The 26,076-nt window shown below is 35.5% G+C and overlaps 4 protein-coding genes, 1 long non-coding RNA gene and 2 other non-coding genes across 10 annotated transcripts; 5 read left to right on the forward strand and 2 right to left on the reverse strand.

Moving 5' to 3' along the window:
• Positions 1–888: 888 nt before the first annotated feature.
• Positions 889–9,100, forward strand: LOC109177913 (nucleolar protein 6). The gene is made up of 26 exons (XM_019327408.1): positions 889–1,147; positions 1,270–1,431; positions 2,011–2,176; positions 2,319–2,435; positions 2,524–2,657; positions 2,744–2,903; positions 3,266–3,333; positions 3,653–3,751; positions 4,210–4,325; positions 4,671–4,845; positions 4,939–5,049; positions 5,122–5,200; positions 5,281–5,424; positions 5,536–5,649; positions 6,142–6,263; positions 6,348–6,430; positions 6,513–6,637; positions 6,736–6,856; positions 6,974–7,111; positions 7,251–7,380; positions 7,531–7,656; positions 8,026–8,118; positions 8,210–8,315; positions 8,400–8,545; positions 8,634–8,720; positions 8,799–9,100. Exons 1-26 carry the CDS (start codon positions 998–1,000, stop codon positions 8,922–8,924), a joined length of 3,198 nt encoding a protein of 1,065 aa, XP_019182953.1. The 5' UTR covers positions 889–997; the 3' UTR covers positions 8,925–9,100.
• Positions 9,101–9,414: 314 nt separating this feature from the next.
• On the reverse strand, positions 9,415–10,489 carry LOC109177914 (protein N-lysine methyltransferase METTL21A-like). The gene has a single exon (XM_019327409.1). The coding sequence runs from the start codon at positions 10,289–10,291 to the stop codon at positions 9,512–9,514; it is 780 nt and encodes a 259-aa protein (XP_019182954.1). The 5' UTR covers positions 10,292–10,489; the 3' UTR covers positions 9,415–9,511.
• Positions 10,490–11,093: 604 nt separating this feature from the next.
• LOC109177915 lies at positions 11,094–13,471 on the forward strand. The gene is made up of 4 exons (XR_002053649.1): positions 11,094–11,653; positions 11,732–11,899; positions 12,560–12,647; positions 13,213–13,471. It is a non-coding gene; the product is annotated as an uncharacterized LOC109177915 (long non-coding RNA).
• Positions 13,472–14,669: 1,198 nt separating this feature from the next.
• On the forward strand, positions 14,670–14,741 carry TRNAQ-CUG. Its single transcript has one exon. It is a non-coding gene; the product is annotated as a tRNA-Gln (tRNA).
• A 116-nt stretch (positions 14,742–14,857) lies between these two features.
• TRNAQ-CUG lies at positions 14,858–14,929 on the forward strand. Its single transcript has one exon. It is a non-coding gene; the product is annotated as a tRNA-Gln (tRNA).
• A 100-nt stretch (positions 14,930–15,029) lies between these two features.
• Positions 15,030–17,256, forward strand: LOC109177923 (protein AE7-like 1). Its single transcript, XM_019327421.1, has 5 exons — positions 15,030–15,285; positions 15,416–15,521; positions 16,335–16,434; positions 16,598–16,643; positions 16,902–17,256. The coding sequence occupies exons 1-5, from the start codon at positions 15,174–15,176 to the stop codon at positions 17,000–17,002; spliced, it is 465 nt and encodes a 154-aa protein (XP_019182966.1). The 5' UTR covers positions 15,030–15,173; the 3' UTR covers positions 17,003–17,256.
• LOC109177922 (random slug protein 5-like) lies at positions 17,106–24,561 on the reverse strand. Of its 4 annotated transcripts, none has more exons than XM_019327417.1 (6): positions 24,419–24,561; positions 19,366–19,388; positions 18,813–18,989; positions 18,124–18,222; positions 17,728–17,970; positions 17,106–17,592 (listed from the first exon to the last, which is right to left on the reverse strand). In XM_019327417.1, the coding sequence occupies exons 1-6, from the start codon at positions 24,471–24,473 to the stop codon at positions 17,296–17,298; spliced, it is 894 nt and encodes a 297-aa protein (XP_019182962.1). In that variant the 5' UTR covers positions 24,474–24,561; the 3' UTR covers positions 17,106–17,295. The 4 variants fall into 4 exon arrangements, with proteins under 4 accessions (XP_019182962.1, XP_019182963.1, XP_019182964.1 ...); XM_019327418.1 differs by having other exon boundaries at positions 19,366–19,385; positions 24,416–24,561; XM_019327419.1 differs by lacking the exon at positions 24,419–24,561 and adding an exon at positions 19,585–19,771 and having other exon boundaries at positions 19,366–19,433.
• Between the last annotated feature and the right edge of the window lie 1,515 nt (positions 24,562–26,076).

The raw sequence follows: 26,076 nt of genomic DNA on the forward strand, positions 1-26,076 counted from the left end.
AAATGATTAAAAATGTCAACTCAGCTATCATGTAAATCATGTAACTAGCTAAAATTGATGTTACATTGTAGTATTTGTTCATTATTTTTGTTGGGTACATATACTTTCTTTCTTTTTTTTTTTTTGAATGTTACTGGGCCATTACATTGTAGTATCTGTTCATATACTTTTTTTTTTTTTTTTTTCGTCTCCACTGAGTCTCAAACTCAAAACATTCCAAATGGAAGTCCAACCCGGGTACCATTAGACCACATAGTCTTGGTGAGTGTTCAGTGATCTAATTGCACATTTTTTGAGTGTTTAGTTGCCTAATTGCATTTTCAGGTTACGTTCATTGACCGATTTGAACCTTATTCCAAAAAAAAAAAGAAAAATAGTGAAATAGACTCTCAAACTTTAGCTGGAAAGTCAATTAGCTTCATAAACCATTTAAAGGTGTAATTACACACATCAATAATTTATTTTGATGCAATAAAGTCCAAAAATAGATTAATGAATTGATATTACAAGTATTAGAGTTCTGGCCACCCTCAGACGAAATTTTCGACAAAAAAAGTTATCGGCTACCGTCGAACGATCGACGGTCACGGAGAAGAGACCAAGGTCGCCTTCTCCGACGAGAAGCAACACCAAGATCAATAGATAAATTGTGAACATTCAATATATAAATTGTAAATTTTTGGACCCGGTCCACCTTGCAAGGTGGACTCAGACCCACAAAATAATTTGTCACCTTGAGCTGGTAAGATTTGTGAAAGCCCAAATAGGAGGCTTTGGGCCAGTAATTATATAGAAAAATGGGCTAAAATAATGGTAAAGTATAATTGGGCTATGGGCCCAAGCAAGACATAAAAAGCTCCATTACTTGTCCAGCTGTCCCTAATTAGAGGTTTTAGCCGGTAAATCAAAGATTCAGGGTTTAAGAAAAACCCCAAGTGTAAACCCTAGACTCCGGGCAGTTAACCAATTAAGAGCTAGAAGCTCCGAGCTAGAAACAATGGCTTCCGATACTATGGATTCAATGACACTGAGGATTTCCGAGCTGTTGAAGGAGGTCCAGCTCGACTATTCTCCGGCAAACACCAAAATTATCAACGACGTGGTTTCCTCCATCAAAGAGGCCATCGACAAAATCCCCGAGAACAAGGTAATTTCTCACGAACTGATTCGAAGAATCAAAATTCATGTTTATGGCAGCTTGCAAACTGTTATATTTTATAATTTTGTTGTTTATTTGATATTTAAGTTGCTGGAAAAAAATATTTGCAGGTTACTGCTGATTTAGCACCGGGGTTCATTAGAGATATTAATGCTGATAAAGTTGAGTTTACGTTTAAGAAGCCATTGTCGATAGAAATTGGTGGTAGTTATGCAATGCAATGCGTTGTCAAACCAGACATAAATGTGGATCTTTTGCTTCGCTTGCCGAAGGTATGATATGGCTGAGAGCATATGTTTGTAAAAGACTCTTCATTTTGCAAATTTTGTGGGTTTGCAATCTTGAATTTGCATGAATTTTTATGAAGTGGCAACTTTAATAATCCCTCAAAAGCATCACACTGAAGAAGAAGAAAGCATAGATAGAGTTCATCTCTAGTGCCAAACTTTTCACTTATTGAATGAGAAAACGTATTTGATGTTCTGGATGAACTACCGTTTTCAAGAACTATAAGTTTTACTGGAAAATGAGTTTAGACATTCAGTTACAAGAGGTTATTTATCCACTGATGCACTAAGAGATTAGGGCCTCAGTAGAAACTTCCACAGAGACCTTTTCTCCCAAAAAATTATGTCTTCCTAACTCTTTAATTGATTGTATATTGGGCTACATTAACTTCTGGAGTAACAGTACTGCAATTTTCTGTCTATGGGCTAATTAGAATGGGTGGAACATTTGGATTGTTTATTTTGTTTCCTGACATTTTTATATTTTTATTATTAAAAAAATCAGTTTATCTAGTAGCTGCTTATTTTTAGCGTTTTGATTATACAATACGTCCCTTTTGGCAGGAGTGCTTTCATGAGAAAGACTACTTGAACCACCGGTACCATGCCAAAAGATTCCTTTATCTTTGCAAAATCAAGAAGCATCTGGATGGTTTGCCACAATTTGATAGTCTGAGGTGGTCTGCTTTTCAAAATGAGGCTCGGAAACCTATACTGGTTTTCTGTCCAGGTTTTCATTCCATGCTTTGACTATTGTTTAATTTAATGGGTTTTACTTCATTATTTGTAAATAATTTTGCTATTGTAATTAGCCACTGATCTATGTGGCTTTATTTCATCAACTAAAAGAGAATTATATTTTGTTATTGTAGCTGCAAAGCTGGTTGAAAAGACTGGATTCATTGTAAGGATAATTCCCACAGCAACATCATTGTTTAATCCATCAAAGCTGCGGTTGGAGCGGAACAATATTCGTTCTCTGAATCAAGGTTGTATGTAGTTTACCTGTAGACATTTCAGTTGTTGCCTTGTGTTGTGTGGCTATCGTCATACTTTTTTTTTTGGTCTTGTCATCAGGAGATGTTATACAGGCTACACCAAAATACAACAGTAGTATATTGGAAGATTTGTTCATAGAGTATAATGATGAATTCATTAAGAGCACCTTTTCTGAATGGAAGGAATTGAAAGAAGCTCTGATACTGCTTAAAGTATGGAAACCTATATTTGCATGATTTGGTCTTAATTATGAACTTGCTACTTATCGAGGAATCTTATACTGATTGTGATGGTGTAGGTTTGGGCTCACCAGAGGAGTTCAATATATGTCCATGATTGTTTAAATGGATTCCTAGTTTCTGTTATAATTGCCTTCCTTGCAAAAAGAACTGGTAGCAACAGTGTAAAGAACATAATGACTGCAATGCAAATATTTCGTGTCACACTGGAATTTATTGGTATATACTTTTTTTTTCCCCAATTTATTCTTATTTCAGTTTTGCAACAATTATGATAAAGAGTTCCTGCATTATTATTATTATTACATTCAAATGGGGACTATAGATTCCCCCATATTCATGATTTTTTTTTTTTTTTTTTTTTTTTTTTTGAAAACCAGATTCATGATTCATGATTTCTTATTTCCTAAGTTCTGTTAAATGATGGGGAGTGATTAATAGAAATTCCTGATAAGTGAAAGTAGTCATCTCTTGTTGAAATTCCACTCACCTACACAATGCTAGGGCAAGCTAATAATTTTCCTGGGGTGGGGGAATCAATGATTTCTGCTTTACTAATTGCCCTTACACTATGATTTCAGCAAATTCTAAAATTTGGGACCAGGGACTCTTATTTAAGGTAGAAGGTGAAAACAGTGATTCAATTAAGGTAAGATCTCAAATTTTTTTTGTTGACTGTGTGTATTCTATTTATTGTGTGTGCACGCGTTTTTACTGTCATGTGCTAGTTTTATTTCATAATTTTTTTTTCTGTAATTTGATGCTTTTGTTACATCTCAAGCTACTCAGAAGCACTGATTTTTTGTATAAGTCCAGTCCCATGTCCTTGACAGTGCCTACCTAGATGTAAAAGCTACATTTTCTATGCTTCCTATGACTTTGATCGGCAACTTGTTGCTTCTCATAACCACCTGCATAGATGTTTTTGGCATTGTTTTTGTTGACGTTCATCTCTAATGGAATTTCAGGACAGAAGAATATTCTTCCAACAATTTCCTGTGGTTATTTGCAATTCATCTGTAGAACTCAATCTGGCATTCCGCCTGTCACAGAGTGGTTTCCAAGAGGTGGTCCATCTCCACGTTATTTTTGCATTCTATTAAGTGATTCTCCATCAGTTTCACTACAGCTGTACATATTTCTTTTTATGGCCATGTCAGTTTAACTGGCCAATTTCCTTAATAGACATATTTTACCCCTTTCCCCAACTATCCTGAATGTCACACTTGTTTCCTTGTCCTTGTCTCGCCCTCAAATTGAATTGATGGTAATGTGGTGCAAGTTAAGATGTGATAATCACAATGAAACTGAGGGAATTGGATTAGACATACTAATACTGATTGCCACGTATTGCATTACTATTTTGATGCAAATTCGTTTAACAATGAATTACCATTTAGTTGAGCGGTGAAGATCCTCCAAAAAGTTGTGATTTCTGTCTTATAATAGGTGTCTATTTATGACACTAAATGGATTGTTTTATGGGTATCCACTCACTAGATGATTGTGTTTGTTTTGCATTCAGCTTCGGAATGAGGCTCGATTGGCACTTATTTGCATTGGAAATTGTAGAGATGGTGGATTTGATGAGCTTTTTTTGACAAAGATTGATTTTCCTGCCAAATATGACTACTGCATAAGGTAAATTGCTTTAAGGGAGTAATAATTTGTTTCTGTTCATTTTTTGTCTGTATATTTGTAACGTCTTGCATACTTCAATTAAATAGTTTACTGCCAAAATCTGCCATGACTTGAATCTCTGAATTATTTTCCTTTTTTTTTTTCTTCTAGTTTTCCTTGCCTGTTAGAGAAGGATGGGATTTCTTAATTATAGATCCTAGGGTTCTGCAAGTTTTTTTTTTGGGAGGGGGGAGGGGGCAATATATAATCATTATGCTACTATTTACAGCTAATTGCCAAATGAAATAGTTATCAATTATTAAGTTTTGCTATATAACAACTCATTGATTCTTGGCAACTCTTTAGATTGAATCTGCAGGGACACCATGACTTCCGTAAATTGGGATTTTGTTTGGACGATGAATGTTGGAGATCTTATGAGAACAAGGTTCTTTCTGTCTTGAATCAAGGGTTGACAGACAGATCTAAGGTTGTTCGTGTTATTTGGAAAAATACTGTGTATGGATGCAATTTGGAGGAGGTAGTATTTCTCAGTTGTACTTAACCTATAATGTCAGATTTTGCATATATATATATATATATATTGTATTTTTGTAATTGTTAATACTTTTAGGGGATGTTATTATGGGATGGAGAACCATTGCTTATTGGGATTTCAGTCAGCTCTGCTGAGGCAGCCTTTAAGAAGGTTATCATGGGCCCTAGTCATGAGGAAAAAGATAAGGTACTTACTGATATTACTTCTTTACTGTTTTGACTTGGGGAAATAATATTCTTTTGTCATATGTGATGATAGGCTCTAGAGTTTCGGAAGTTCTGGGGAGATAAGGCAACACTACGGCAGTTTCGTGATAATAGAATTGCTGAAGTTGCAGGTAAGGTGATCATAATAATGGTTATTTGTCTTTCATGATTAGAATTAAGAGAGTATTAACATGGGCCATGCATTATCCAGTATGGGAGTGTAATGAGTGGGAAAAGCATCTCATTATGAAAGATATAGTTGAGTATGTTTTATCACGCCATTTATCTATTACCAAAGAGAATATCATTCCCATTGCTGGCCAACTTGATTTCACTCTTCTCCAGAAGGATTTAGGTATGGCTATTAACTGCTTTTTTTTTTTTTTTTTTTTTTTTTTTTTTTTTTTTTTTTTAATCTCTAATCTTGAAGAGTGCTAAGAAATTGAAACAAGCTTACAAATTTTAGATCCTATATCTTTCTCAACTACTCTTTTGGGAGCATTTGAAGAGCTATCAAAGCGTTTGCGTCAACTAAATGATATTCCTTTGAAGGTGTCAAGCGTTCAAGCTCTTGACCCAGGTTTGTTTTCTTTACTCTGGCATCCTAACTACATTCTTTATGCCCTCCATCTCCCTTTCCCCAACTAAAGATGAAAAGGTCAGGCAAGTGCAAGTAAGAGTTAGATCCTTGTTCTTTTATGTTACTGATTTTATTGAATATGTTCATATGTATATTTCTTTTGAGTGTGTGTGTGTGTGTGTATGAGGCATACAACAAAGCATAGTTGTAGCTTTGTTTAAAAAACCAAACTAAAGTTACCTATTGCACTTATCCTTCTCAGTAGAGTAAGGGGTGGATATCTTAGAGAGTGTTGCTTTCTTTGTGTATGTGTATTCTTGTTTGGTACTTTTGTACTTCTTTTCTATACCTTTCACATACTTCATGGTGCCAAAACATTTATATTTTGTAGATCTCTTTTGTGCATGTGTATATCTGTATATGTCCATTGAGTTAAGCCATCTAAATACATGTTGGAACTTAAATTTCCAATGCACTAACCATTAGTCACAGCTTTCAGGCTGACTTCAGTCTTCCCCCCTGCACCCCATCCTCTGGCATATGAAAAGGGTATTGGCACAAAACTACAGAAGCCTATTTCTACCTGTCTACGGCCACTTGAAGTTGCAATCCAGGCATGGATAGTTGCTCTGTACTTTCTTTTTCCTGTTTTATCCAAATGGTATTTTTCAAGACTATTTTGAATGCATTGTTAATAGCTGGAAGGCTCAGGAAATTGGCCAATGGATGAAGTTGCTATAGAGAAGACAAAATCTGCATTTCTTCTTAATATTGGGGAAAGGTTGGTCTTTGTTGATGCTTTCCCTTGAAATGACTGCTATATCAATTAGGAATTGACTTCTCCAATTTCATTCTCATGACAGTCTTCAGAACAATTGGGGGATGACATGTACAGCAACGGAGGATGATGTGGAGGTTCTAATGTCTGGATTTGCATTCCGCCTTAAAATTTTGCATGAGAGAGCTCTGAGTTTGGTAAATGGGCAAAGTATGGTACTTCTTGCTTGTCATGGTTATATGTTGTATATATTACTTAAAGAAAAAACATACTATCATGTACTCATGGGATTTCTTTTTGCTTGGTAGTTAATTCTGGTCAGTCGAAGTGGGTACTCTCTGCAGATAAAAAGCTCCTCCTACGTAACATTCATGCAGGCAAGATCAATGGCTTACGAGGTTGTTATCCAATTTATGGGCCAGTTGTTCGGTGAGAATTTCACTCCACCCTTCCTGAATTCCTGCTCTCTCACCTTTCCTTGGCTTCAAGGCTTATAATTTCTCTTTATTTATTTATTTTTTTGAAAGATTTCTCTTTATTTTGTAGTCTGGCAAAACGCTGGGTATCTGCACATCTCTTTTCCACCTTGTTGGCAGAGGAGGCCATTGAGTTGTTGGTAGCTCATTGTTTTCTGAGTCCTTTGCCATTTGATCCTCCTTGCTCTCGGATAACTGGATTCCTAAGGTAGACTACGATAGTTTAGGTGGCATTTATTGTACAAGTTGCTGTGCTCTCTCTCACACCCACACAATTGCACTTGCTACATCTGTCAAGTATTTCTTGCAAGTTGGTCGCTTTAATTTCAATGCTCTATCTGAAACAGGTTCTTGAGATTATTGTCAGAATATGACTGGATGTTTTCTCCTCTGGTCATTGATTTTCATGGTGTTTCTACCAATGAGGAAAAGCAAGAAGGAAGTGATTTTACAACCAAGGATATGAAGGAAATCAATGCAAGTGCCAACTTAACATTAACTTCCATGAACTTTCTGTTTTGATTTGTTCCTTCCCATCCCGACCCTCATTTTGCCCTCTTTTTTATGCGGTAACAGTTCTGCATGGCCTGTGTTATGTGTGTTTATGTGTATCAATGTACTTGACAGGTGGCTTTTAAAAAAAGCAGAGAAGAATCAGAAACAAAGATGCATGATGTAAGTCCAGCAATGTTTTTGGCTACTAAATATGACCTTGCCTCTGAAGCTTGGACCAGATCAACACCAGCAATGACAGTAAGTATAGTTTCTCTATAAAGTCAATATTCCCTATCTTTATTTTTAAAGAATCAGTGGCTACCTTCTCGTAAGTCATAAGGGATATAAGCTCAGCTGCTTTTTAAGTACAGAAATTACTTTAAAAATTCCAATTTTTATGAAAAATCTGTCATCTTTTAACCCTTTTCAGAGCCATAACCTCCCTTTCTTTTAAGAGATATATCAGTTCAGCCTGAAGGCTGAAGCTGATCCCACCGCCCAAGTGATCTTTTATTATTATTATTATTATTATTATTATTATTATTATTATTATTATTATTATTATTATTATATTATTATTAATTGAGTATTACTATATGAAGTTAATGCACATGCTTTGTTTACAAGGAGCTTAAGAGATTAGTAGCATATGCAACTAGCAGTGCAAATTTGCTGACCAAACTGATTTCCCAAGATGAATGTGATTCTGACGGCTGGAAGGTGAGCTTAGTATCTGCACATCTTGCTCTTTAAATTATTTGATACTTGCTCAACTGAATCACTCATTATAGTGTTCTTTTCCGACTTGCAGTGCCTTTTCCGCACACCTTTAAACAATTATGATGCCGTTGTTCTCCTTCACAGAGACAAATTACCCTATCCACACCATCTTCTTTTCCCATCTGAACTCAAACAAGGTTTTTTTCAGTAACTTTTTCTCTGTATCTTCTTCCCTCCTAATAAAACTTCTGAAATATAATACCATTGTTGTTTTATTTTAGGACGGTGTGTGTTGCATGGCAAACCAACCAAGATTTTCCATCCTTTCATTGTTCCCGCAGACCTCAGAGGGAGGAGGTCTGAGGAATTGAAATCTAAGCTGATGGTGAACTTTGATCCACTGAGGTGCTTTATTAGTGAAATTGAGGTATGAGCTAGCCTAGCCCCGACATTTTCTCTTGGACATTGCTTTGCTTCTTTTCTGTTTCAAATTGGTTACGGTTGCTTTTCTGCAGAGAGAATTTCCAGACACGTTCAAGATATGGTATGACTCGTTGGGTGGTGATGCCATCGGTCTCACTTGGGGAAAAGCTAGTTCAAAGGTATGCAGAATACAATATATTAAACTTTAACTTCTCGTCGCTGTTTACCATCCTAATCCTTGTGTGTGCTTACTCCAGAAACGAGAAAGGGATTCCATGGCCGAGGGCGAAGATCCACTTGATATACTGAAATCTGTTGGTGAAGTCGGGAAAGGCTTCGTGAGAAGTATTCATTTCCTTAAAGCCCGAAAATTAAGCCAATGAAACAGTTTCACTTTTGTAGAAGTTGATGATCATGTTGTAATATCAGTTATTTGATGATTAGTAGTTTCACACACTGCAAAATTTTGGCCAACTGACTTTCAAAGGGACAACAGATAGTTGCAGCATTGCATTGCGGCAGAACATGTATATAATTTCTTAAGAGGAGTCCTTTTTTCGTTTTTCAGTTTTAAGATCATCATTGGCTACGGCTTCACTCAAAACGTACTTTCTCACTTTCTCGTTAATCAAAAAGATTGTTAGAATTTAGGACAATCTCAATAGTTGAAGTTTTAATTAAACAAATAATATGGTATCAAATTATATACTATATTTATATTGTATAAATTTTTAAATATTCTAAAACAAAATTAAATTTAAAAATATTTTAACACATTAAAAAAAAAAAAGATTGGCGGTTTCTTTAGAAAATAAAAATCACAAAGACAACCATTTCAGATTAACTGCCAGCTGGCGGCAGTAAAAATCAAAATTCAACCAAAAAATCAACCTTCATATTAGGTGAAAACAAACACATTAGTTTTTTACTGTACCAAATGCATCAAAGATCCCCTATTGGTTGCTCTTAGCTACGATGATCGTTTGTCAATGGACTTTGCGACGAACAGGTAAACGGCGACGCCAATACGAGATCCATCCAATGGAGGATCGCTATGTATGATCTCAACATCAAACACCTTTTTAGCCTTCTTGAAGAACGCCGATTCCTTCTTCCATCTCTTCAGATGAGCCATAACGAACGCCGTCTTCCTTTCGCCTTCTAACAGGAAGAATCTCAGAGTTTTGAGCAGAGGATCATAGAGATGATCGTAATACACTACATCAGATCCCAGCAGCAGATCATACTCTCTCCCAATAGCTTCCATATCCTCCATTTCCCCCCAGGAAAGCGCCGCCACGTCAACGGCGCCGCCGTGGTTTTCCAGGACTCCGGAGTTTAGGTCAATGTTGAATTGAATGTTGGCGAGGACGTGAGGGAGGTCCGTGACGGTGACGCTAGCTCCGAGCGTCGCCGCCGCGGCTATTCCCACCACGCCAGTGCCGGAACCGAGCTCTAGTACACGGAGGGGCTTTCCAGCCGCAAGCAAGGCGGAGAGGCTAGGGTGAAGGTCATAGCGGCCGTCGAGGAGGTTAACGAGAGTGGCGGCGGCGGGCCAGAGCTGGAAGGAAAGGCCTTGAGAAGGGAGCTGCCTGATGGATATGGCGGAGTCGATTGATTGCAGATTGTAGCGTTGATGTTGAAGAGGAGCTGATTCGTTGTTGACTTCTTCTCCTGGAAGGAGCATTGTGAAGGGGTTGACCTCGTCGGAATCTTCGGCGTCAATGGGGTTGTTACTCTGGTCAGTCATGGTCGCTCCGTCGGCGGTCGATTTGACGCTACGATTGCGGCGCTCGTCTTAAACCCGAACCCTCAACAAGTAAACATCGGTGGGGCCATGGGGCTTTCATTTTCCTTTTAAAAAAGCAAAATTGCTATCCTACCCCTCCCTAGGGGAATTTACTATTCAGTAAAGAAACTCAATTGATTCTTGAAATTAGAAGGGTTAGAAGTCAAGATGAATAGAGTGAAGGTGCGGTTATTCGGTTAAGCATATAGCTCTAGATGTATCTTGATTTGGCATAGAGTAGCCACTCAGAAATGGTGTGGGCTCAAGGGTAGAACTAGAGTCACGTGTCACAAATAATATCGGTTAAAATAAGTATAAATAAAAACAATGATACAAGTAGATATGTAAGTAGACGTGGAAGGTGTAATCATAACGTTGAAAGTCATAGTAGGAAAACATGTAACAATGATGTTCTTGATTTTAAGACGGATGGATACCCGATATTTGGACCCAGTTAAACCGCTTAGCCCCAATTGGATTACACAAATCCGGTCAAAATATCCTAATTATTACCCCACTCATTACCACTAATTAATTACCTAATTATTATTATTATTATTATTATTATTATTATTATTATTATTATTATCTATAACCCCCTATATAAACTCCTATTTACTACCCAATTAAACCCACCCATAAATTCCCTACTAATGGCCTAACGGCTATAATGTCATCCTACTACTATAAAAGAACATTCAAGAAGCATAAAGTGGGGGACATCTACCTGGAGTAGACTCTACTCACATGACTCTTCCCCCACCACGCTATTCTTTCTCCCATAAGAAGGCATAGGGCTGGGCACATTCCGGGTCAAACCTGAAATTTCACGGGTTCGACCCGAAAAAGCACATTCCGGGTCGGATTCGACCCGGATCGGGTCCAACCCGAGTAAAACTTAGCTGATATGTTGTTGCTCGGTTCGGATTTCGGATTTGTAATATTCATTTCGGATTCGACCCAAAACCCGTAATACATGGGTATTATATAAATGATAGTAAGGGCTTAGGGTTACAGAATACATACTGATCTCTCATCCGCCTCCTCTCTCTCTCGCTACTTCCCATCCATCTTCATTCTCCGCCCCTTTCTCTCTTGAGACTTCCAGGCCTCTCTTCTCTATTCTTTCTGTCTCTCAAATCTCACTCATCTCAGTATCTCATCCCTCACCTTTCACACCCTCTCTGGCCTCTGCCTCTCCCTCTCCCTTGGACTGCAAATCGTACTCCTCTGTGGAGATAGGCTTAGACTCCTCCACTTCTCCGGTGACCGGCGGTCCGCTACTCTCCGACGCAAAGGCCAAGGCCGTTAACACTCTAACAGGTAGTTTAATAGTTTTTTTTTTTCATTTTTTTTTCTAGAAAAATATATGTTTTAACCATGTTTGGAAAATTTTCTCAGGCTCTGATTCTCTCACTTTCGAGTCTCGCCTTCGCTCAATCACTCTCGGTAAGTCCCCTCAGACCTCTTAGCATCTGGCTCTCTACAGATCCATGGAGATCTCCATTGAGGCTTTAGTGCTTTACCGTCTCTGGGCCTCTGGCCATGAAAATATACTAGGAGAAAAAGGTACTTATTTTTACTTTAGTTTGTTTTTTCATTTGTTTCTCAGTGAATGAAAATTTTAAGACTTCCCAAAGTTTTTGAAAATTTTTCCTTTTGTATTAATTTAACTAAGATTTATTTTCAAAATTTGTAGTTGGTCATATAATTTTTTTTCAATAAAAAAACTGTATTATAGTGTTTTTAATGTTCTTCTAACTTTTTACTTAAACATGATTCACCCTAAAACTGTATTAGGAAAGGATATCCCAATATCTTACTTAAATTACAGCCCTACATCATCAATTGTTTGTACTTAAACATGATTCACCTTACCAAATTACCATATTTGCATATCTTTCTTTAATTTACCATGATTTCCTTTTATTGGCATAACATTGGAATCCAACTTGTTGAGCTGCTATTGGATCTCATTTGGGTATATGAGCACAGAGACTCTCTGTTTGGATCAGGTCTATCCATATAACATGTGAATAAAAAAAAATGTACTTAAAAAAATTTGTGTTCATAAATACATAAATTACAATTTTGCTTGTAACTATAAGTTTATAATTCTATAATTATGCAATTATGCCCATTTTTTGTATATTCTGTTAGTCTCAAAAGCAATGCTATAAAACTCAAGATTTGTGCAGTATTAATTTTAACTCTCTGTTTCACTTCCAGAGTTCCAATCAACAAGTTGTGACTCTTCTTGAGACTATTGAGATGTCCATAGTCCAGATTTGCATTAGTTTTAGATTAGCCTACAAAAGTAAGTGTCCTTTATCCATGCTCCATTATAGCATTACTGAATTGAATTTATACTTTTAAGTGTTAAAGCCTTTTTTTTTTTTTTTTTTTTTTTTTTGAATGCTACTAGCTCTATTACAATGTAGTATCTGTTCATATACTTTCTCAACCTACTGAAACACAAAGAGCTAATAACGCCTCCACTGACTTAATTTTTAAAGCCTGACTTAACTTATAACTTTTGAATTTATAACTTTTTTTAATTTACTGACTTTTATGAGTTTTTATTATATGCCTTTTGAGTTTTTGAGTTTCTTTTTCAGTAATGATTTTTTTTTTCTTTTTATCAATTTTATGTATGCTAGGATATTTTTATTAGTTTCTCCTTAGAACTTTAGAGTAATGTGTTTTTACTAACTGGCAAACTGCTGCTATAACAATAATGAAGTAACCTCCATGCATTATATTTAAACTTTCAATTTGTGTGTTTAATTTGTATCAACTATCAAGTATCATAGCATAATTAGCATTTTGGAATTCATATATGAACTTTCACAATAAACTATCTTTATTGTTGTTTGTTGTAGGGGTTCAAATGAGCAGACAAATGAGAGTAGAAGTCTACTAGCAGATCAGTGGATCAATATTTGCTTAGGGGAGCAAACTATATCCAATACAGAACACTCAGCTTTTCCTTCAAATCTTATTTTTTATGCTTTGTTTAGTTTTGTCTTTTTTTGGTGATTGTAAATTTGAAATTAACTAGCTAAGGTTTTTTGCCCTTTGGGTTGTCATGTAGAATAGTGTATTTATTGTTTTTATTGTTTTACATATTTTATTTTATTAGATTGGTTTTAAAATTTTTGGTTTGCTTCTAGAAATTTCTTGCTGAAGATTCAAGTTTGAAAATTTATATTTTATTTTAATAGATTGGTTTTAAAAATTTTGGTTTGCTTCTAGAAATTTCTTCATGAAAATTTGAATTTCAAAATTTTCGAAGTTTTTTGGAACAATGCTACAATTTCGGGTTTGTCAGACCCGACCCGCTCTAAACCCTACCCGAAACACCCGAACCCGAAAATACCCGAAGATATTCGGTTCGGTTTTCGGATTTTAATATAAGAGGCCCGAAATATTTCGGGTGACCACTATTGGCACGGGTTAAACCCGAACTCGACCCGTGCCCAGCCCTAAGAAGGCATATCACTCTTCCACAACCACTCTCCACTCTTGCAAACAAGAAGACTCTTCCTACACCATTCTCCAACGAAGACTCCATTTTTCCACATGCAAGAGGAGACTCCACCACTCTTCCTCAACAAGAAGGTCTCATCATCCACACTCTTTCACTCTCCCAATAAGAAGATCAAGAAGAAGACTCTGTTTCCATGTACAAATTATACACATTACCGAAATACATGTACAAAATAGCCATAATACATATACAATACCCAGAAAAATAGTGAAGTATTTAGGCTTGGCACCACCCAAAAAGGTCCGTGGTTTTCACCTTTCGATTTCCACGTCAAAATCATGGTGTCTAATTTCTTTGAGTTCATAGCTTTATTTGATCGGTCCACCAACTACGGTTGTGTTGGACTTCCTTGGGTTCAAAAACCCTAAAACCAACCATGACTAATATGTAGTCGAGTAAGTCGACCACGGACCAACACTATCGTTAAAATAATGAGTATAGAGAATAATATAGTAGGTCCGCGGGTCATGGGCCCCTCCCTATGTATATCGTCTGCTAAACTCCTCAAGTTGTTCACATTGCGCTATAATCTGGAAACAGTGTTCGACTGACCAGTACGTGACCTACCAGCTTGCCTTAGTAGTAGTACCCCATCCATCAGATACGATGTTAATTGTGGTAGGTATGTAAAAAAAATGATGATTGAAGTAATAAATAAGCATATAAAAGTTTAATATAATGGTTATATTAATGAAATAATGGTATTAATTTACTATACAATGTGCTTTCCAAAAAATGAAAAGAAATATTTCATGGTCAAGTTTATTAATTGAACAAAAGAGAACAAATGGTTCCATGGTCTAGTGGTCAGGACATTGGACTCTGAATCCAGTAACCCGAGTTCAAATCTCGGTGGAACCTTTTTGCTACCATACTAAGACTCTATACGGTTAAAACTTTAGAATTTTATTTTATTAGGGAAAACAAATACAGAGTATTAGTATATAGATGAGTCAAGATGTGTCGTGTCAAGCAACGGTTTCATGGTCTAGTGGTCAGGACATTGGACTCTGAATCCAGTAACCCGAGTTCAAGACTCGGTGGAACCTTTTTGCTACCATACTAGAGACTCTCATACAGTTAAAACTTATTTTATTGATGGTCAAGAAGTGTCGTGTCAGGCAACGGTACGTGTAGAGCAACAGCATTGCCGCGTCTTATGTGTCAATGATCCATTGGTCATTCAGTTGACAACAAAAAGACGACGAAGCATTTTCTCCTCTCCAAAGCCTCACGATTCAGAGTGCCCGTGAACCCAGCCTAACAAGGAAGAAGAGGACTCAGAAGAAGAAGATGACGCTAGGGCTGATCAATGCGAACCCGGTGGTTCACGCCAAGAAGGAGCGAGTCGCTCGCTCCGAAGATCCCCACGCAGAAGACGCCGTTGATCCTCTGGACATCTATGATATCCTCTCTCGGATTCTGTGTTTACTTAAGCTGATAAATTATTCGCCTAAATTTGCGTTGTTTTTTCTAGAAAATTAGCTGCGATTGACTTGAAATTCAACCGAGAATCCTTAACCTGGAATGGATACATTTTGTGAGGGATATAAGGGATCCGGAGCATCCGTATTCTCTGGAGCAGCTCAGTGTGCTCTCCGAGGAGTCAATTACTGTTGATGAGAAACTCGGCCGCATTTTGTAAGTTTTACTACCACTATCCTAGACCTTCCATTTGTAATTTGTAAGCTATCGCGGTTCTGATCACCGTTTGGAACTTTTTGATTCTGCTCTGCTTAACTTGGCTGTGTGTTTTGCGTGATCTTGTTATTGTGATTTGTAGAGTCTTCTAAAATTCATTGCTCAAAATAGTGCTCTAGACTTCTATTACTGCAACAATTGCATCTCTACTAGACTGCAAAGTCAATTGATCTGGATTTAGAAAGATATCACAATTTTTTATTTTTTTTTTTAAATTCCTGCAAAATTAATTAGGGGAAAGACAGGTGAAGGAAATGGAAACCGTTAACTAATCCCAATTGTTGATTGTCTGCAATGATGCATGTCAACATATATTCGGTTAATACAAATGCAGGAGCTGTTATTGTATATTGATAATTGAAGTATGTGTTCCAACTCAACTAAAAGCCTAAGTTGACCGGTTACGAGCTACAAGCATAGAAATTTGAACCCATGACCTTTGGCATGGGATTGACTTTGATTCCAAATTGAAGCATTTATGTTTATATATTATATGATCAACAATGATACTTTGTGTGTGGGCTGTCCAATCTCCTTGTGTGGGGGCTGTTCAATCTTCTCTGAATTATTCCGATTTTATTTTATCAGATTTTCCAAAAAGACATGTTCTTGTATATGGATCCATTCCTAATGTAGGACAATAATATTGAAAAATCCTCTTAAATACCTAATGTAAGGAACAGTTTATCTGCTGTGGTTCTATGCATTACAAATTTACAAGTGCTCAGTTTTATATGTTATCATACTTTGTAGGATAACTTTCACACCAACCATCCAGCATTGCAGTATGGCAACTGTAATTGGCCTGTGCTTGAGAGAGAAACTGAAGAATTGTTTCCCTCCACATTACAAGGTTGTATTATAAACCTCTACATAAACTGACAGCTCTATTGTTAGGTCCATTTGCAGTTCCAGGGACAGGGTCATAAACCATAATGCCGCTTTGTATTGCAGTTCTGTTTCAATATCATGAAATATGTGAAACTCATGACTCTTTTAAATTTATGCTCTCTCAGGTAGACATAAAAGTGGCTCCTGGATCTCATGCTGATGAAGAATCAGGTGAATTTGAACATACCTCAGAATGCGTGTGATATATCTAATTGCGGGTGTTGCTTAACTGCTTATCTTGAGAGCGAGATACAAAATGAACTTCATGCATCATAAGACAAAATTGGCAACAATGGACTTCTGTAGTAATACTAAATGCATGCTTAACACTTGAAAAGAGAAGTTCCCCAATCCACCAATCACCACATCTTAGGCCACTCAGTCTACTATTATCAAACTCTTAACATTCTTTTATGAATTATGATGCAGTAAATAAGCAGTTAAACGATAAGGAAAGAATTGCTGCTGCACTGGAGATCCCAAACCTTCGCCAACTTGTCGACGAGTGCCTTTACTCAAGTGAAATTTAATCTCTGCCAGTGTATTATATCGACAGCCCTGTTTAGCCCTTGTGTAAGCATCGGGAACCAGAACGTGTTTCATACATGTAATTGGAGAGTCTCAGCCGGTTTGTTGTACTTCACTGTTTGCATTATATCTGTAGTAGTGTATAAAACTGAAACCAGCTTGAAGCTTATGTGGGTTCTTGAACGAAATTGACATCTTTTGCTTGCAATCTTACTTGGTTACTAGAGGAATAAAAACCTAAAGAATCAAAATGTTATACCACTGTAAGGATTTTACACACATCACTTCTACATGCTCAGTTTTCAGGTTGGGCAATACTCACTGGCTCCGGCTCGGCATTTCTCAAGTGTTCATCAGCATCGTGGTAGTGTACATCATCAAATCCCCAAAATTTTGCAGTCTTTACATCCTCCTGTGTCATCAACCTCGAGAATTCTTCATGATCATATTTCAAGGTGGTTTTCCCCCCAAACTCTCTGGGAAGGTTTTCAGAATCAAAACAGGTTTTCATGACCTCCATACTATCTTGATTATTTGGGTACACAAACTTTATCTTCTGTGATGTTTTTGGATCCACAAAGTACTTTACAATCTGCAGAGATGGATGCAAAATCATTTGTCAATGAATTTGGCACTGTACCAAAAGTGGGATGCCACAATTGACCAAATCAGCACTTTAATTCTTATATTTTATTATCAGTTTTGTAGCAAATGAGCAATCAATCACCTTCCAGAATGCCTCAAAAACTCCTGGTGGGCTATAAAGAACTATTAATCCAAGCCTTTCTGGGTAGTGGTTCTGCAATAAGTAGATGATGTCTCGTGCTGTTTTAATGGGAACCTTTCTTAGTGACCAGCCATTGAAATCAACCAACCATGACATCTGTTCTTGGCCCTCTGGCAGGTTCATGATGGCATTCTCCATCAGATACACTAGATGACGAGCACTACCTTCTGCAGATGATGTGTTCTGTCCCAAACATGAAAACAATATTTTAAAAAAAAAAATTATCAAAAAATATTTGTTGGTGATGCTCTTATACTTGATGTAAATAAAAAATAAAAAAAATACTAATATCGGTGTACACTTTAAATTTGCTGTCTGTCTAAGATAGATGTGTACCTGCTTCCCAGGCCTCATTATGAGTACAGTCCTCCCCTGCCGGTCATGAAAATTGGCTATGGATGCTTTACCAGTTTCTCCTTCGTGTGCCACTTCATGCTGATATGACATCAAAGGGAAAGATCATGATCATAAGAATTGTCGATCTAATTAAAAAAAAAACGAGTTAATGGCATTTGGGATCCTTCGAATATAATGGTTTTGCACGTTTAGTTATAAACTTTTAAGTTAATTATCTATGGTCTTTCAATTTTTAAATTTTAACCAACTGAGGTCCTTCAACTTTCTAGTTAATCTGCTGTGGTTCTTTAACTTTTAAATTTTAACCAACTATGGTCCTTCAACTTTCTAGTTAATCTGCCGTGGTTCTTTAACTTCTAAATTTTAATCAATTGTGGTCCTTTAACTTCCAAATTTTAATCAATTGTGGTCCTTCTAAAAGTACCACAACTTTTGAAAGTTGAATGACTATATATGATTAATTTGAAAGTTTATGATCAAACCACTATATTCGGAGGATCCAGATGAGGTTAACTCTTAAAAAAAAAAAACTGTTGCAGGAGTATCTGCAAAATATCTGAGAATAGCTGATTCAACAGTATTTTTGCTTAATTTCTCTTGAAGATCAGAAACATGAATGAAGCCCAGAAAGAGCAATGAAAGATGTAAATCAATGGCAGCTTAATTACCCAACGGATTTCTTCTGGTTTATAAGTTGATCTCCATTTGAGCGTCTCCTCCAACATTTTCTTTGCCTGCTCCACATCCCAATTTCTTGCCTCCAAATATAGCCCTATACATGCATCATTGCAAAACTTGAAGCTCCTCCCCGTTAGAGCTCCAATGGCAGCCCTCAATTCCCTGATCTGTATTCATTAAGACATTCAGTACAGTTCTGCTGCATAAACCTTGACAACTTCACAAGTTCCATTATCGCTGCTTATAAGAAGAAAATTGATAGGACAACCCGAGCCAAGAGCCAAGTTGGTCAAACTGTTAACTTTATAATTATAAGATCACAAATTCAACACATATCGAGCGAGATCGATTTATAGACCAGTCAACTATGGGTAACTAGGCTAGTTTACCTCGAAGAAAACTTATCAAAAGAAAACTTATCTTTAACCTTTCTTGATTATATCTAGTGTGCATCTAATACATACAAGCATGCAACAATATAATGTCAGTATCTCAGGAACATATATGAGATCAAAGTGGCCCCAATCATTTTCTTGCAGTTACCTTTGCATCCTTTTCAGCAGATTCAGTTTCCTTATCACTGTGAGAAGTCTTTCTCCAAAACATGCTAACTGCTATCCAAGAGAGCAAATATTAAGCATGAGAAGTAGTTCAAGAAAACAGGTAGTATAGATATATGGAAGATATAAAAACAACCAAAAAAGGGTATATATCATCAAATTACGGTAAATAAGATCGATCCAGTAAAGAATAGAGAATTACCCTTTGAGAAGATAATGAATATGGATCTAGTGGGTGGGGGCTTTCTGGGTACAGGTTGGTGATGATTGATGAATGCTTAGTTATGGCTCCCAAATGGCGAAATTAACTGTCATTATATTGCTACCGGTACAATCCTTTCGTTGACTAAACGTTTGTTATAACACACAGTTTGACTTTTACTTTGAAAACATGTGCTTTAGACAAAGCCAGCAAAGATTTATTATTATTATTATTACTTTTGAAATAAAATGGTCAAATAGGACGAAAATAAAATCAAATCACTCAACTTTAAAAAATTACTATGAGATCATTGAATATAAAAAATATCGTGCAATTATCTCAAACAATTAGTTACTTTCCAATAATGTAGATAATGCTCTAACGTGGTTTATTAGGTGGAAATAAATTCCTACTTGAAAGTTATATATATATATATATATATATATATATATATATATATATATATATATATATATATATATATATATATATATATATATATATATATATATATATATATATATATATATATGTAAAATCATCCTATTTCATTTTCCCACCTAAACTTTTGTAGTCAAATTAATTAAATATTTTATATTTTATTTGTCAAATAATTAATAAAGCTTATTTGGTAAGCAAATGAAAAATAGAAATTTAATAATATCAATATTATGAATTAATTAGGAATAAGATTAATTATAAATATTAATATAATGAATTGATTAGGGCAATACTTTAAATAAATAAATAAAATTTAATTTCTTTTTGAAAAATTTTATAAATTTATAATTCTCATATTTTTCACCTATAAATACAATGAGTTGATGACTACCAAAATTATAAGTCTTTATTTTATATTGCATCCCTTTTTTCCCCTGCAGGTGACTCTCTCATTCCCTTCTTAGTCCACGACTATTGTTTTGTTTTGTTTTGTTTTGTTTTTTTTTGTTTTGTTTTTTTTTTTTTTTTTTTTTTTTGCAAAAATGGTCCTTCCAGCTAATTTTCCGTCAAACATTTCACCGGAGGAAAAATTCTCCATTTTTAGCAGGGCTAAAATCGACATTTGGCTTAAACTTGCAATCGTAGACCGCTTCTCTTATTCTGACTAGTGCGAAAAATCAAACAAAACAAAACCCCCAATTTCCCGTCACGAACCCTAATCTGCGAACAAGAGGAAAACACATCTGTGGGCCATCTTCAACACGACATCCATTGCCGATCTTCATCTTCTTTATTTTGAAGGAAAACATAATGGCTACATCCTATACATCATCCTTAGATTGTGAAAGAGAGACTATGGCTTTTGGCGAGGCAAAAGAGAATTGTCTTAAAATGGTAATTGCAAATTGATGTTTTTAAATACAGTACTCGACACGTCAGGAAATAACATCAGGAAAACATGACATCAAGGAAGAGGGTTAAATGCTTAGTAGGATAATAAAAATAATAAAATATAAAATAAAATATACACATGGCAACCAAACTTGTTGTTAACCTGTTAGAAATGCTAATTGCACGTTTTTCCAGATTCATTGATGAATTTGGAGCTTATTCGAGTTTGGTAGCTTAATTGCTATCCCCAAATAGTTCAATGGCCTATTTAGTTAAAAAAAAAAATATCAATATATGTGCGATTTAAAATATTTTAATTAGAGCTTTTTAATTAATATTTTTTTATATATTATTTTTATTTGTATAAAAATAAAAAATATTAATTTGGTTCACTTTCGAATGTAGACTATGATTCCTGGTATAACAATGTTTAGACCAATGCTAAGTCAATCAAATAAAAAAAAAAAACAAAAAAGGCAAAAAAAAAAACGCAAAAAATTAAAGTCGATCGTCTCCTAATTTGTTTGTTATCAAGCCATGAAGTTTGAAATTGGATATCTTTTAGAATTTGGGTCAAGTGGAGATCCAAAGTTCTAATGGAACGTTACCCATAGCACGACATGTTTGCGGAAAAAACGGACTTAGGACTACAAGTCTACAATATTGTAAGTCATGTCTTATTGGTTGACTACTTGACTGCTACATATGAGCAACGAAAATGAGAATCCTTCGTAACGGCAGACTAGTTAACTCAAAAATCCAAGTTTCATTAACATATCCACAACATTCTGTGGTTACTATGGATTTAAAAGGCCCAATAGTCAAAATGTTATACCGGTTTTATTCCTATTTATATATTTTGGTGCACAAGAGCTAAGCATGGTTTTCTTGTCACATTTGGTCTAATTAGTCGTATATTTGGCAATTATCAGCCTGTTAAAAAATTTAGAGTGCATTCAAACATTGAAATCGAAATAATAATGAGAATCAAATAATTGACGATGATAATGTGTTTAAGTAGAAAAAACTCTTTGTTTGGTAGAGAGTGACAATAACTAAACTAATAATTTTGATTTAGTGACAATGAGACATGACCAAGTGAAACAAATCAAAGTTGAGAACAAAAAACGAAAATGTTATTATATTTGAGTGATTAAAAACGCAATAAACTCCTTTTGGTTATGCATGATGGCCTTCTATATGCCCAATTTACAGGGAATTGGGCAATAATAAGTGGGTTTGAAGGTTGATATTGTTCAAGTTTTGACTACCATTGCAGCAGTAGTGTGCATATCATCAAATCCCCAAAATTTTGCAGTCTTTACATCCTCCTGAGTCATCAACTTTGAAAATTCTTCATGATCATATTTCCAGGTGACTTTTCCCCCAAACTCTTTGGGGAGGTTTTCAGAATCAAAAAAGGATTTCATCACCTCCATACTGTCTTTATTATTTGGGTACACAAACTTTATCCTCTGAAATGTTCTTGGATCCGCAAAACACTTCACAACCTGCAGATGTGTATGCAAAATCATTGACAAAAACATTGGACCAAACAGACAATAATGCAGACATGCAGTGAGAACTGCACCCTATTGCTCTAACCCACATATGGGACAACCTCAACCAAGTTAGTCTGTCATTTAGTAACTATAAGGTTTCAAATTCGACTCTCTGTGAAAAACCTAGGTTAGTTGGTTCTTTGCTGGTTAGGATAACGGGACAGAGTGACTTAAGCTGGTCAACTATTAACAACCTAGGAAATTTACTTGTGCACACCCTCAAGGCCTGGATCGAGCAAGACTTAAGCTGATCAGCTATGGACAATCTAGGAGGCTTACCCAATGCACACCCTCGAATAGAGACTTAAGCTGATCAGGTGAACAAATAAACTAAGCTGATTCTTTGTCGACTAGTTTACTCAATTCATATCTTCAGATAGTGACGGCATGTGGGTTTTAATTTCCTCATGAAAAATAAAATATATGTGTATATATATATATATATATAAATATATATATATATATATAGATGTATACCTTCCAGAATGCCTCAAAAATTCTTGGTGGGTTATAGAAAACTATTAATGCAATTCTTTGTGGGTAGTGGTTCTGTAATATGTAGGCAAGATCTCGTGCTGTTTTGATGGAAACACTCTTGCTTAGTGACCAACCACTGACATCAACCAACCAAGAAAGCTGTTCTTGGCCCTCTGCCAGATTGATGATGGCAGTCTCCATCATATACACTAGATGACGAATATTACCTTCTCCCGATGATGTGTTCTGTCCCAATTCAACCATGCATGCAAAAAACAACAATTATATTAGTCCCAGGAGACCTCTCATATATATATATATATATATATATATATATATATATATATATATATATATATATATATTATATATATATATATATATATATATATTATTGTCTTCATAAGATAGATGAGATAATATTCAGATGTAGTGTACCTGCTTCCCAGGTCTCATTATGAAAACAGTCCTCCCTTGCCGGTCATGGAAATTGGCTATGGATATTTTCCCAGTTTCTCCTTCATGTGCCACTTCATCCTGATATGATATCAAAGGTCAAAATCAGTAGAATTATCTATCTAATAAAGGGGTGTTTAGTACATAGTTGTTAACCGATTAGGTCAGTGAGTTTTACTAGTTTATAGTATTAGCTGATTGTAATTAATGTTTGGTAAATTAGCTATTAGTTAATAGCTGATTACATGCAAAATGGCTTCCTAAAAAACTGATCGAAAAAGCGGCTTTGTGCAGCTTTTTGAATTTTAACATTTTGAAGCAATAAGTTGTTACAAAAAGCTAATTAATCAAACACTCATATTGATTGTTTAACCAAGTCAAACATCTAATAGTGGTCAAATAAGTCAAAATTGACTGATAAACTAACTACGTTACCAAACGAGACAAAAACTTTTGAGTGACCAAAAAAACTTCAGCCACGAAGGTGTGCATAAGGTAAATTTCTGTCTTGTAACCTTAATGGGTAAAGGACAAGAAGATAAACAAACATAGGTTGTACATAGCAGACGGGCTCAGACCAAGAAGATCTATAGGTGTGCGGGTGACTTAATCGGCAAAAGACCTCAATAAGGTAAACCAGCCTAGATTTTTCATAGATTCAAATCAAGAAAGTCATAAAATATGTTTCTAATCAAACTTGTAATATAATATTGTGGTTATCAAGTCAACAACTTACCCAACGGATTTCTTCTGGTTTAAAAGTTGATCTCCATTTAAGCGTCTCCTCCAACATTTTCTTGGCCTGTTCCACATCACAATTTCTTGACTCCAAATATAGCCTTATACATGCATCACTGCAAAACTTCAAGCTCCTCCCCGTTAGAGCTCCAATGGCAGCCCTTAATTCCCTGATCTGCGTAATAAGAAGAAGATCATCAAATTAAAACTGATCAACACAAAACCCCTTCTATCTGTTTCCAATCATTTCCTTGTTACCTTTGCATCCTTTTCAGCAGATTCAGTTTCCTGATTACACTGATGAGAAGCCTTTCTCCAAAACATGGTAACTGCTGACAAGGAAATACAGCAAGCAGGTTAGTTGCTCTATGAAAACAAACAGTCAATAACCAAATAAGGGTATCAGCTTACAATAGAATTCAATGAATACAAAGCCTTATTTAATAGGGAGTGTACGTGAGTAGTTAACAGTTGGGAATTTGCTGACAGTACTGTGCAATTAATAGGGAACAAGGATAGCCAGTGGCAATAGTTATTGCCAGTATACGTTGTTATCGGTGAATGGGTCGCCAAGCAACAGTGGCCGGGGGGCGTAGCCCGGCTTGACCTCCAGCCCGAACACTCAAGCAAATCTTCCTCCAACCCAACTTGGCACTCCTAAAGCTAGGAGGGCGTGGTAGTGGACATCAATCGTTATGCTGTGCACGGTTGTAAAACGACACCGTTCCATTTAAAAAAAAAAAAATCTATTCGGATTGTCGTTAACGGCGTTAGGCAGTTTCCTTTCGTATTCAAACAGTAGGATATGTCCATAATTTCATAACTATATATCCAGCATTACATGACTATATATTCATAATTTGACAACAGTACATTCAGAAATAATAACTACACATTCATAATTTCATATCCATAATTTCACAACTAAACATTCATAATTACATAACTCCATATTCAGAATTCTTAAAAGTGCTTATTCACAGAAAACTATATCCATAATTGCATAACTACACATCCATAATTTCAAAACTATTTCATAACTTCATAATTATTTATCCATAACTTAATAACTATATATCCATAACTTCATATTCAGACTTGCATAACTATATATTCATAATTACATGTCGATTGGAATTTTTGTAAAGAAAAATTAAAAAAAATTATTTAATTGGTGGAGTTAAACGGTGTCACTAATGGCACCGTTACTCCATCATAATAAAATGTTGTCGTTTTGTAACCGTTTTGCATCATGCATGGTGCACACGGTTGCACAGCATAATTTGCGAGTGGACATTCGGGCATATATAATGAATAGAAATATATATAATGTACATTTATTTGAGTGTTTATATATGTATATTAATGTAAAGTTTATGAATGCAAAAAAATATTATAAACATAGTATAGAAAAATATTGTTAAACATATATATAATACATTAATTAACGCTTAATATAAAATGAGATCATTTTGAATCAAGATTATTCAATTCATCATGTAAGACGGATAAACACTAGTCTACGATATAATTTGGCGGCCGGTGGGCGGTGGCTTACTAGCTTCTAGCACTCCGGCTGTCAGGTTGATCCATGCTTATTTATTACGGAGTATTAGATTAGACCAAACCCATCCCTCCCTGCAAGGAATGGGCTTGCATTCTTGTATGGCTCAAGCTTGCAAATTAAGAACGTGTCAGTCTGATCCCCATTCCGAAAATTAGGTGTTTTTTATTTCAAAATAATAATAATAATAATAATAATAATAATAATAATAATAATAATAATAATAATAATAATTTCGTTCTATTTTATACAGCTCGATTAACAAGGCTTGATTAAAATTATTTATAATTTAATTTTTTATAATATTAAGTTTTGAATTTGTATGTAAAATTTATATATTTAGAAACAACATTAACAGTATTA

This window comes from Ipomoea nil, unplaced genomic scaffold, assembly GCF_001879475.1.
Source record: "Ipomoea nil cultivar Tokyo-kokei standard unplaced genomic scaffold, Asagao_1.1 scaffold0805, whole genome shotgun sequence".
NCBI classification, from domain to species: Eukaryota; Viridiplantae; Streptophyta; class Magnoliopsida; order Solanales; family Convolvulaceae; genus Ipomoea; species Ipomoea nil.

Coding starts and splice junctions, on each gene's coding strand:
- LOC109177913 (XM_019327408.1), top strand. CDS start 998: ATGGCTTCCGATACTATGGATTCAATGACACTGAGGATTTCCGAGCTG. Junction 5,650..6,141: donor CGTTCAAGCTCTTGACCCAG/GTTTGTTTTCTT, acceptor CATTAGTCACAG/CTTTCAGGCTGACTTCAGTC. Junction 7,657..8,025: donor GATCAACACCAGCAATGACA/GTAAGTATAGTT, acceptor TTTGTTTACAAG/GAGCTTAAGAGATTAGTAGC.
- LOC109177914 (XM_019327409.1), bottom strand. CDS start 10,291: ATGACTGACCAGAGTAACAACCCCATTGACGCCGAAGATTCCGACGAG.
- LOC109177923 (XM_019327421.1), top strand. CDS start 15,174: ATGACGCTAGGGCTGATCAATGCGAACCCGGTGGTTCACGCCAAGAAG. Junction 15,286..15,415: donor TGATCCTCTGGACATCTATG/ATATCCTCTCTC, acceptor TGGAATGGATAC/ATTTTGTGAGGGATATAAGG. Junction 16,644..16,901: donor TCATGCTGATGAAGAATCAG/GTGAATTTGAAC, acceptor ATTATGATGCAG/TAAATAAGCAGTTAAACGAT.
- LOC109177922 (XM_019327417.1), bottom strand. CDS start 24,473: ATGTTTTGGAGAAAGGCTTCTCATCAGTGTAATCAGGAAACTGAATCT. Junction 18,223..18,812: donor AACCAGAAGAAATCCGTTGG/GTAATTAAGCTG, acceptor ATGTCATATCAG/CATGAAGTGGCACACGAAGG. Junction 17,593..17,727: donor TTTTTGAGGCATTCTGGAAG/GTGATTGATTGC, acceptor CCATCTCTGCAG/ATTGTAAAGTACTTTGTGGA.